The sequence below is a fragment of the Cajanus cajan genome, chromosome 3, assembly GCF_000230855.2.
Source record: "Cajanus cajan strain Asha chromosome 3, NIPB_CcT2T_4, whole genome shotgun sequence".
Lineage (NCBI taxonomy): Eukaryota > Viridiplantae > Streptophyta > Magnoliopsida > Fabales > Fabaceae > Cajanus > Cajanus cajan.
The window spans coordinates 59,553,073-59,563,798 of record NC_138519.1 but is presented as its reverse complement, the minus strand read 5'-3'; the positions used below and the strand labels follow the sequence as shown (position 1 = coordinate 59,563,798).

General features: G+C 34.0%; 1 protein-coding gene across 1 annotated transcript; it reads right to left on the bottom strand.

Moving 5' to 3' along the window:
• Nucleotides 1–6,173: 6,173 nt before the first annotated feature.
• On the bottom strand, nucleotides 6,174–7,863 carry LOC109813773 (acidic endochitinase). The gene is given in 1 exon segment (XM_020378030.3): nucleotides 6,174–7,863. A coding segment is annotated over 1 exon segment (888 nt). The 5' UTR covers nucleotides 7,705–7,863; the 3' UTR covers nucleotides 6,174–6,816.
• Nucleotides 7,864–10,726: the final 2,863 nt, after the last annotated feature.

Genomic DNA, 10,726 nt, shown 5'->3' with positions numbered 1-10,726 from the left:
TTGAGTTTTGGAAACTTGGTATAAAGTTGTTTTTGATGATGTTGAAAAGGGGAGAAAGGTATAGTTGTGTTTTGCAGGTTGTAATTACAAAGTATTGAAACAACAAGAGTAAAATACAAGAGTACAATTTGGTTCAAAAAGGATGAATCAAAACAAGTAAAAGGAAGATTTGTCATCATAAAAAAGGAGGAGTTTGCTGATCAAGCTCAAGATGAAGACATGGTCTTAGTTGGTTTTGATGATTACAAATAAGCCTCTTGAAAGATATGAGTGCAACTTGTATTTTGTTTTGTGTTTTGAGCCTCTTGAAAGAAGTTAGTGCAAGTTCTATGTTGTTTGTGTGTTTAAAGCTTTGTTACTTGTGTGTTTGGTAAGTAACTTAGCCTTTTATCTCTATCTAGATGATGATTGATGAAGAAAATATGTTTTAAAATTGATTTGTAAAGAGAAATGAAATAAAAAAATCAAGATATTAAGTTTTCATTTAAAATAATATATTATTTTAAGTAATAATCGATTATTTGCTCTGTTTTTCAGTAACCTAAGGAGCAATTGTTGTAATAATTGATTATTCATCAAAATAATCAATGGTTTTAGAAACTGGTTTGTTGGAATAATTGATTGTTGCTCAAAATAATCGATTAAACTATTCTTGGTTGATTTTTAGATCTGCTAAGAACAAAATAATCAATTATCCATGTAAATAATCGATTATTTCGGTCAAAAAACTTATATATATCATTTTTCATATTCATAACATAAAGATTTGAATCTTTGTGATATCTTTTTTGAAAACATTCTCTGAGAAACATTTTTCTTTACAAGAAAAAGATTTTTAACCTTGGTGGTAACCTTAAGAAAGATTTCAAGAATTAAATTGATCATCATATTCATAGAGTGAAAGGATAAGATATTTTTGTTGATTCACCAACTCTGATTTATTTTGTACAGTAGGTGAATTCGTTCCTTAACTTCTGTATTTTGTTTTTCTTAAGTAGATTTCTTAAGAAAAGAAAATCTTGCAGTGAGGTGCTACAAGTAAGTGCTTCTTGGGGTACAAGAAGTGGTTTCTCTAATAGTGTAGAAGTGTATTGCATGTAGTATTGTGGTTGTAAAACTTCTGATATTAAATATTAGGGAAAAATCTCAATCGGGTTGATTTGGGACTAGATGTAAGCACTAGTACAAAAATCACTTTTAAAATCGGGGTTTTAAAATCGGTCATAAGATAGCCGATTTTAAAAGTGACGCGGTGACAATTTTGTAAATAATGACATTACTTTTTAAATCGGCTCCCTTATGACCGATTTTAAAAGTCTTTGATGCTACTTTTAAAATCGGCTATTTAAGAGCCGATTTTGTATGTAATTTTTAAAATCGGCTCTTCAATAGCCGATTTTAAAAAGTAGATCGGCTATCTAAGAACCGATTTTAAAAACTACATACAAAATCGGCTCATAGATAGCCGATGTTAAAAATGTCAGAACTTACCTAAAATCTACGGTCCCATTCTCCCTTTCCCTCCATTCTCTAATCGGCTCATATATTTTTTCCTTTACTCTCTCGGGCTCTCATCTAAATTCTTCAGCTTCTCATTTTCTTGGAAGAATATAATATCAAGATAACATTCTTTTCTCATGTCTCTTATTTCGTTGTTGCCAGGCGAATTTTGAACCTGGAACGGCCCATTCTACAAGCAGAACGGGCTGTTCTACAAGTAGAACGGGTTGTTCTACTTGTAGAACGGGCTGTTCTAAAAGTAGAACGGCTCGTGCTGCTTGTAGAACGGGTCGTTCTGCGAACAAAAAAGCCCGTTCTACAAGTAGAACGAGCCGTTCTGAGGCCGTTCCAGAATACAGTTGTAGGCATTTTTCGTATTCCAGAACAACCTGTTCCCATTTAGGAATTAGGATAATTCTCCTTTGTGCATAAAGAACAAATAAGTAGATAACTTGGAGGATATTTTTATACTAATTTGGTGTGAGGATATTTTACTATATTTTCAGGCCTACTAGTGAGTTCCCACATCCTCTTTCCCGTGTTAAGCAACAATTGGCTACAGAGTGATTTCTATAGTCTGTCTGTTAATCTGATGTTGGCCAATCTATTAATTTCCCATGGCATGTCTAAGTTATTGTTTTGTTTTGTATTTCGAGTCTTTCAGCTGTCATATCAAATAGTTGATGCTTTAATCTGGCTTGGAATTCGAGACTTGATAAATGAGTTTAGGAAGAAGAGGCTGAAGCTAAAGCCTATTACTTATCTAAGTGGATCTTACACGCACCCCTGTGATGTTCCCCATGGTTATATATGGAGCCCTCACTTATTCCCTAAGCCAAAAGGTTAGATATTTATTTAAAGTGTGCTCTCACATTATTGTCCTCAAATTCCAATACTGATATACCACTATAGTTGTATGCAATTGTTATAACTATAAGTAGGTTTGATACGTACTGCCCTCGTTGGATTTTGTTTCCTTGACCTTGCTTCAAAGTATGAACCACCAAAATCCCTAGTAGATTGGCTTGAAGAGGGAGAGAAACCTATTTATGTTGGATTTGGTAGCCGTGTGAGTTTCACTCTGATGAATCTGCAGAATACGTTGTCTAAATATAACTTTTCCTAGTAACATTTGCTAGTAGTATATATATGTTTGTGTGTCAGACTCTGGCTTGTTCCATACTTGCATTGAAAACCAAATGAGCCTTAACTTTTCATCTTTAATTTTTTTTGGAAAGTTGTCTATGAGAAGGGAAGTTAAGAGATCATTTTTTCTGATTTGTTCCAGGAAGTGTCCGTAACTTCAATGTTATTTGTTCCAAACTAACTCCACTAAAGAAGAAAGACCTGTCTTGAATGAAATTCTATATGATTATAATATAGGATTGTATACTCATTGAAAAACAAAAGTAGAAAAGGCTTTCCCTAGAAGTTAAAAGAAAGTCTCTTCTATTTCATGTATTTGCCAAAACAGAGAAATGAAACGGTGGAGAAACAAACCTCTTTATGTTGAGCTATAATTCTGCATTTGCAGGTTTTGTTCAGGGATCCTCCTAAAACAAGTCAAATATTTTAAAAAAATTAACCACTTTTAACATCGGTCACGCCATAACCGATGTTAAAAGTTAGACTTTTAACATCGATCATGCCATAACCGATGTTAAAAGTCTAACTTTTAACATCGGTCAAGCGTGACCGATTTTAAAAGTTAGACTTTTAACATCGGTCACTGACCGATGTTAAAAGTCCCACTTTTTAAAATCGGCTCTTTTAAAATCGGTCAGAGAACCGATTTTAAAAGTTAAAAATGACCGATTTTAAAAATGTTTTTTCCACTAGTGAAGTCACAAGTGGATGTGGCTAAACCAATATAAATTGGCTATGCATTTTTCTTTCTCCCTACATTTGACTTTACATTCTTGCAATTTTAGTTCTATGCTTGTTGTTATGTGTTGTGAGATATAAACATTGCATATAGAATTGAGTGAATTTAGACTTGTGTTGAATATGAACTTGACATCCTATATACAACTATAGATCAATATACTTCTTTGAAAAGATTTAGAAAAAATTTTCAAAACTAAGATAGTTGTGTAAGAAACTTTTAAGCAACCAATTCACCGCCCTCTTAGTTAGACCATCTTTTCTAACACTACCTATTCTAGGCTGTTCTCATTCTATCTTGGATTAACCTTAATTTCTCAGTGGTTTGTTGAAGTACCTTAGGTTAGAACATGGAACTCTGCCCCAATTCTACCCAACATAAAGGTGTCATACATCTCCTACTTTAGAGAGCTTCGTAGGGTGTAATCCCAATAGTAGAGTGGTAACTATTGTTATATGTGAACTCTATCAAATGTAGAAAGTTATTCCAACTACCCCTATGCTCAAGGACACATGTTTTCAATAAATCTTTTAAAAATTGAATGGTTCTCTTAGTTTGACCATCTATTTGACGGTGATAGGCTGAAATCAACCTAAGTTTAGTACAAAAAGTTCTAAGCAAACTCTCTCAAAACTTGAATGCAAATCTAGGGTCTCTATCATAAATTATGCTAGATGGAACCCTTTGAAACCTCACAATTTCCCCTATGTACAGTATGGTCAATCTCTCCAAAGGGTACCTAATGTTAATAGGGATAAAATGGGTAGACTTCGTTAATTTATCAACTATTACCCAAATAAACTCTAGGTTCTTTGCGATTCTAGGTAACCCAACCACAAAATCCATGGAGATACTATTCCACTTGTACATTGGTACATCTAAGGGTTGCAACTTTCCTGATGGCTTCTGATGTTCTACCTTAGACTTTTGACAAACTAGACAGACGTACACAAACTCTTTTACCTCGCTCTTCATCCTAGGCCACCAAAACATTCTCTTAAGGTCTTGGTACATTTTAGTGGCTCTTGAATGAATACTAAGGCTGCTTCTATTTCATTCTTCTAAGATCATCTTCTTAAGTTCCAAAACACAAGGTACATATAGTCTATCCTTAAGTCTCAACACCCTATCTACACCTACTTTAAACTCACTATCATTCCTTTGATTCAACTTCTTTACTTGACTTAATAGAAAATGATCTACCTTCTGGCTCTCTCTAATCTCACCTATCAAGCTATTGGTTACTCTCAAGGTTCCCAATCTAATTCTCTTAGGAGTCAACTCGCATACTAAGATAAGGTTTCTGAACTCCTCCAACAAATCAAGCTTCCTAATCAATATAACGGATACTTGTAGAGATTTCCTACTTAAGGCATCAACCGCTACATTGGCTTTACTGGGATGATAACTAAGTTCAAAATCATATTCCTTAAGGAACTCTAACCACTTCCTTTATCCCATGTTAAGTTCCTTCTGGTCAGAAAGGTACCTAAGGCTCTTATGGTCACTAAACACTTCAAACCTTGAACCATACAGGTAATGCCTCCAGAATTTCAACACAAACACTACAAAAACTAACTAAATCATAGGTAGGATAATTCTTCTTATGGTCCTTCAATTGCCTAGATGCATAAGCTACCACCTCTCCCTTCTGCATAAGTACTCTTCCTAACTCCATCTTAGAAGCGTTACAATACACTGCAAAGGTCTCACTAAGTTCAAATAAAACTAGGATAGGTGCATTGGTTAATCTTTTCTTAAGCTCTTAAAAGCTTTCCTCACACCTAGTGTCCCAAATAAAAGGTTGTTCTTTCTAGTTAACTTAGTCAAGGGAAAAGCTAAGCTAGAGAAATTCTCTATGAACTGCCTATAATAATTAGTTAATCCTAGAAAGCTCTTAATCTCAAACACCAACTTAAGTGTTCTCTACTCAAGTACGACTTGTATCTTAGAAGGATCTACAATTATACCTTCATCATAAATCACATATCCTAAGAAGCTAACTTTATCTAACTAGAATTCACACTTGGATATCTTAGCATACAATTGTTTGTCCTTGAGGGTTTGCAACATTATTCTAAGGTGCTTGACATGCTCTTCCCTACTCTTAGAACATATAAGGATATCATCAATGAAGACCACTACAACCCTATCAAGGTAGGGATGGAAAATCCTATCTATGTAATCCATAAAAAGTGTGGGTGCCTTAGTTACACCAAAAGGCATAACCAAATACTCATAGTACCCACAACGAGTGCTAAAAGCAGTCTTTGGAATATCCCCTAACCTCACCCGGATTTGATGATATCTTGATCTCAAGTCTATCTTGCTAAACACATAAGCTCCAACCAACTGGTCTATAAAGTCATCTTAGGTAAAAGATATCCATTCTTAATGGTTACCTTTGTTGAACTAACAATAGTCTACACATAGTCTTATACTCTCATCCTTTTTCTTCACTATCAACATAGGCCCTCCCCAAGGTGATACACCCAATCTAATAAACTATTTTTCTGAAGCTTCTTTATTTGTTTCTCAAGCACAACTAATTCCTTAGGAGACATCCTATAAGGTGATGGAAATGGGTGTTGTACTTGTCTATCTCTCAGATAGTAAGCTAGACATATCTACAGGGAAGACCTCAAGGAAATTTCTCACTAAGGGAATCTCACTCAGCTCATTCTTCTTCTTAAGCTTTAAACAGGCAAGTATCATATACACCTTTTTATTTTCTTTCAAACAGGCAAGCTTTAAATTGTGAGACATATGTTGTCACTCGTCTTTTGTATTCTATTTTCTTTGTTTTGGCTTATTGTCATATAGATGAGCATAGTCATGTTGAGCATGTTGACACTGTGAAAGACAAAACTTAGGCTTTTATTCCTTTGATGGGTTGTTTCGATAGTTCGCGACATCGGAGTTGAGATTAGTTAGTTGGGTTTAGTTTATGAACATATTTTATTGTAGTTTTGTTATGATTTTTCTTTGAGAACTTGTAAAGGTCGTTATAGTGCCCGATTATGTTTTTATTTCAAAAGCTATAAATTTTATTATACACGTGAGTTTTATTTAGGAAAGTTGCGAGATGTGAATCCTTTTAACATGAGTTAAGATTTAATTATACTAATTATTTTATTTTATATATCATAATTATGTTGAAACGTGTTAGAGTAGAAGGGTCTCATTGTTTAATTATATCGATTGTTGTTAATGCTCAATTGCTAGTTAAACTTCATGGTAAGATACAGGAACGCTTTTTTGCATCTGATAGTAGGGCAAGGTTAAAAGTACATGACAGTAAAAATATAAGAAAATCTGTTTATATATCTCATCAAGACAACATTATACGGACAAAGTTTCATTCTGATATCAATATTTATTCACATCCATACTTATATAATTCATATGCGAGTAGCAGTCATTATTGGATTTCAAACATAGCTCTTAATTGAAGAACTGTAACCACTTTGGGCATCATAATACCTAGACCACAACATAACACCTCCATATTTAGCAGAGCCCTTGATGGCTGGAAGCACTTGGGAAGTAAGATCAGAAGCAGGAATGAAGCCACTTCCTGCAGCCTGTGGTGAAGCTGGTAACCCCAAGAATATCTTGTTGGCAGGGATACCTGATATCCACTGTTTCCATGCATCTTCAAGGTTACTAATTTCACCAGAAGTGTATTGGCAAGGAGGGTTGTTGTAGAATTGGACCCAAACATAGTCAAAAAGGCCTGTTGTGAGAGCATTTCCAATCCAAGCATCAGGAAATGTGCACTGAGGTGCTGCAGTTATGTACACTTTCTGGCCATACCCTTTGAGGAACCTGGCAAGATCACCCTAGTGTTGGTTTGATCCACCTTCAATGTCAAAATCAATGCCATCAAGAACAGCAGGGCCAAGAGGGCGAGTTGAAGATTGTCCTCCCAAGAAGTTGTTCCAAAGATAAGTGGCTACTTGGCTTGCATCCTGAGTGGATGCAATTGAGTAGCTTCCAGCACCTCCTCCTAAAGAGAGCAATACCTTGATGCCTTTGGCTTGACAAGATTTGATGTCTGAGCTTAAGCCAGTGCATCCATTACTGTATGGATCACAGTGACCAGCAAGATTGATCATTGGAGTTTGACCATCTCCAAAGGTTGGCAAAAAGGCTATGATCACATAATCATAGTTCCCTGTGGCACAAGCCTCGGCCAGTGTGCCCTCATTGCCATTCTGGCCCCAGTAGATTGCAATTTTGCCAGCATTAGAACCATTTGCTAGTGCTAACAAGGCAAGGCACAAGAATGTGACTGAGATTGCTGATTTCAATGCCATTGTGAAGAGAGCAATATCTAAGGAAATGTTACAAGATAGTTAAGGATTTAGGCTGCTTCTATGCCTAGCACTGCTGGGGGAGAACGGCTTTTATAGAGTTCATAATGTTTCAATCCCTTCAAAATTTTCTTTGGAGTTTTGCTCATTAGAGCGTGCCTTGTCAGTTATGTTTAATATAATAGTCATTGACGGAAGCAAGGTGCAAATTTACCAATATATTGGCAATTCTAACATCTTCTATTTGCTATTGTTCAGTGCTCTCCTAAATTTCTTCCACTATCCTCAACTTCCAAGAATGACAAATTAAATAACAGTCAAATCTATAAACCATGCGGGAAGACTATTATATTTTTTGTTTAATTTTGAGACATCAGTGGTGAAGTGATCATAGCATTCAGGTTTGTTACTCGTTATCTGAGAGCTTATTGATATTCATGAACTTGTTTCTTTGATAGCTGTTAGTTTTAAGATTCTGCACTGGCAACAGGGCTAGCACATATTCGTGTTGGTTTAACAACTAACCAGATTAACATACAAGTAGCAACTCATGTTGGAAATTTAATTGTGATACTATTAGCTAATTTTTTTTCCCTTCACATCTCAAAACTCAAGGAAAATAGTTTTTCCTTAAAATCTTTGTCCATAGAATAAAAGCTAACCAGATGTGACTATGTTATTCAACTTTTATATTGGCTGTGTAGATAATTTTGCAATCAGATTTGGTCGAATAATTCCAAACATTAGAGTTAATATTCAAATCCCTCCTCTCTTAGCCAAAGTACTAGTCAGTAGTCACATTATATCTGTTCCCAAACCAAATCCGGATATTTTGCAACTTGACTCCAATAAATGACAAACCACTGTTCCAATATCGCATACCTTTATTACATTTATTACTTCCTTTGCAATTTTTAAAATCATGAACAATGATATTTATATGCATCTTAACTAAAGTTTGTAATACTTCGTTAATTTTAGTTAGCTCTTGTAACTGATTTCAATTAGTTTGTTATTCTTTCATTGTATATATTTCATTTTCTTTCGGTAATGAAAGTTCAAGGCGTTCAATGCTCTACGTAGAGCTATTTTTCTCTTCTTTCTCGATTATTGCTGATTAACTTTGTCAATGCATATATAGCTTCCGAACATAAACTTTTGGCCTTTACCTTAAAAGTTAAAACTAAAATATTACCCAGAAAATAATAAATGACCTTCCTTAGTTAAACTTCTTTCTAAATAGTCATATGAGAATACAAAAAGTAAGAAAAACAAATCTTATTTTATAAAATAAAGTTAGGTTATGTATATACTACATTACTACTTATTGAACTTTACAACATTCAAAAATAAACTTAAACACGAAAATTATTAAATATAGAGTAAAAAACTATTTGGATCCCTAAAAGTGCATGACATTGATACTTTAGTTCTTCAGAATAAGAACATTATGTATAAGTCATTAAAAGTTATAATTATTTCATTTAAGTTTCTAAAAGTAATCATTTATTATCACTTTATTTCCTAAATATATATTAATATTATTATTTAAGTTACATGTTTAATTTTTTTGAATTTTGGATTAATGTGAGTAACATTTTTACATTTTTAAGAACTCTTTGAGTTTTATACTTTTCAAGTAGGAATGAAAATAAAATCTTACCTATAAATAATGCTCAAATTAAAATATTTAATTTGACCAAACACAAAAATAAATATCGATATAATACTCAATCTATTAAATCTGATACAAAGATAAAAATGAACAAACACATAAGTTCTTAAACCTTTTTAGAGCGTGTTAGCTCATGCGTCCATTACACAAGTCTTTCAATTTTTTAATGTCAAATTGATGATACACGCGGAAGTTACAACTCATTGCTTTCAAATTGACATAAAAAATTAATTAAGTCTCAAAGCACAACCAAACATGTTGAGGCTTTGTACTTGATGGATTGCGGATCGTCTAGATAGATTCTAGCTAGCATTAAAAGTGATTCCATTCACCTTTTAAGTTTCCCGCTTGAAGGAATTAATGTGCAAAAATAAAGCAAATCAGGACAGGACTAGCATAATCAAAGGTATAATGTCAATCATGGACCGACCAAACACATACTTCACCAAGGCCAATAAAGGCCACAAATTAAAGACTCGTGAGCCCAAGATACTGGTTCCAGATCCTTTACGTACGCACATACGCACATGTGTAAGGTGTAGTAAGCAGTAAGCATCATTGTTTTCACACACATGAAAACTCTTAGGGTTTACCAAGAGGGTACTCGACACATATGTTTATATTAGTATAATATTATTAATTTTGGGTTTAAATTTTTATAGTTTCTCCTTTGTCTTGATAATGTGGGACTTTATTTGTACTTTTTGACAATTATTTCCTCAAATAAAGGATCATTGCCTTCAAACTATCCTCTATTTCAACTAAGGATCATAGTCAACCTCCCTTTCAATGAATAAACCATAAATATTCAATGGTGGCCCCCTTTTCGCTGCTTTTCCATTATTAATCACATCAATGTAACACACTCCTAACTTCCATGTTACTAGATAGACCTCCACCTCCATATATGGATCCAGAAGTTACCAATCTGTCATATACTTGCTCAACTTGAGTCGGTTCTCCATCGACGCCATGTCCCCACTTCTTCTCTATATACCAAGATTTCACACATTTCTACAGATAGCACCACTTGTTAGGGTGCATCAAGGGAGATATCTCAGGCACTATCCACATTGTTATGATATTATCTATTTTGAACCTAAATTCTCATATATAATTTTGTTTTTAGTTATTTCTCAAAAGATCTTATACCAATAGAGTATATATGTACTTTATAAACCCATATTTTTCCCTTTATCTTAACAACATGAGATTTTATTTGTATCTTTCAACAAAAACAACCCCGTACATACCTCTCTCTGTAAAAGGTAGAAATAATTTCAATTTTTGTAGAGGACTCATACATGATTAAAGTGATACCTCAACTATCATCTCATGTTACACACACTA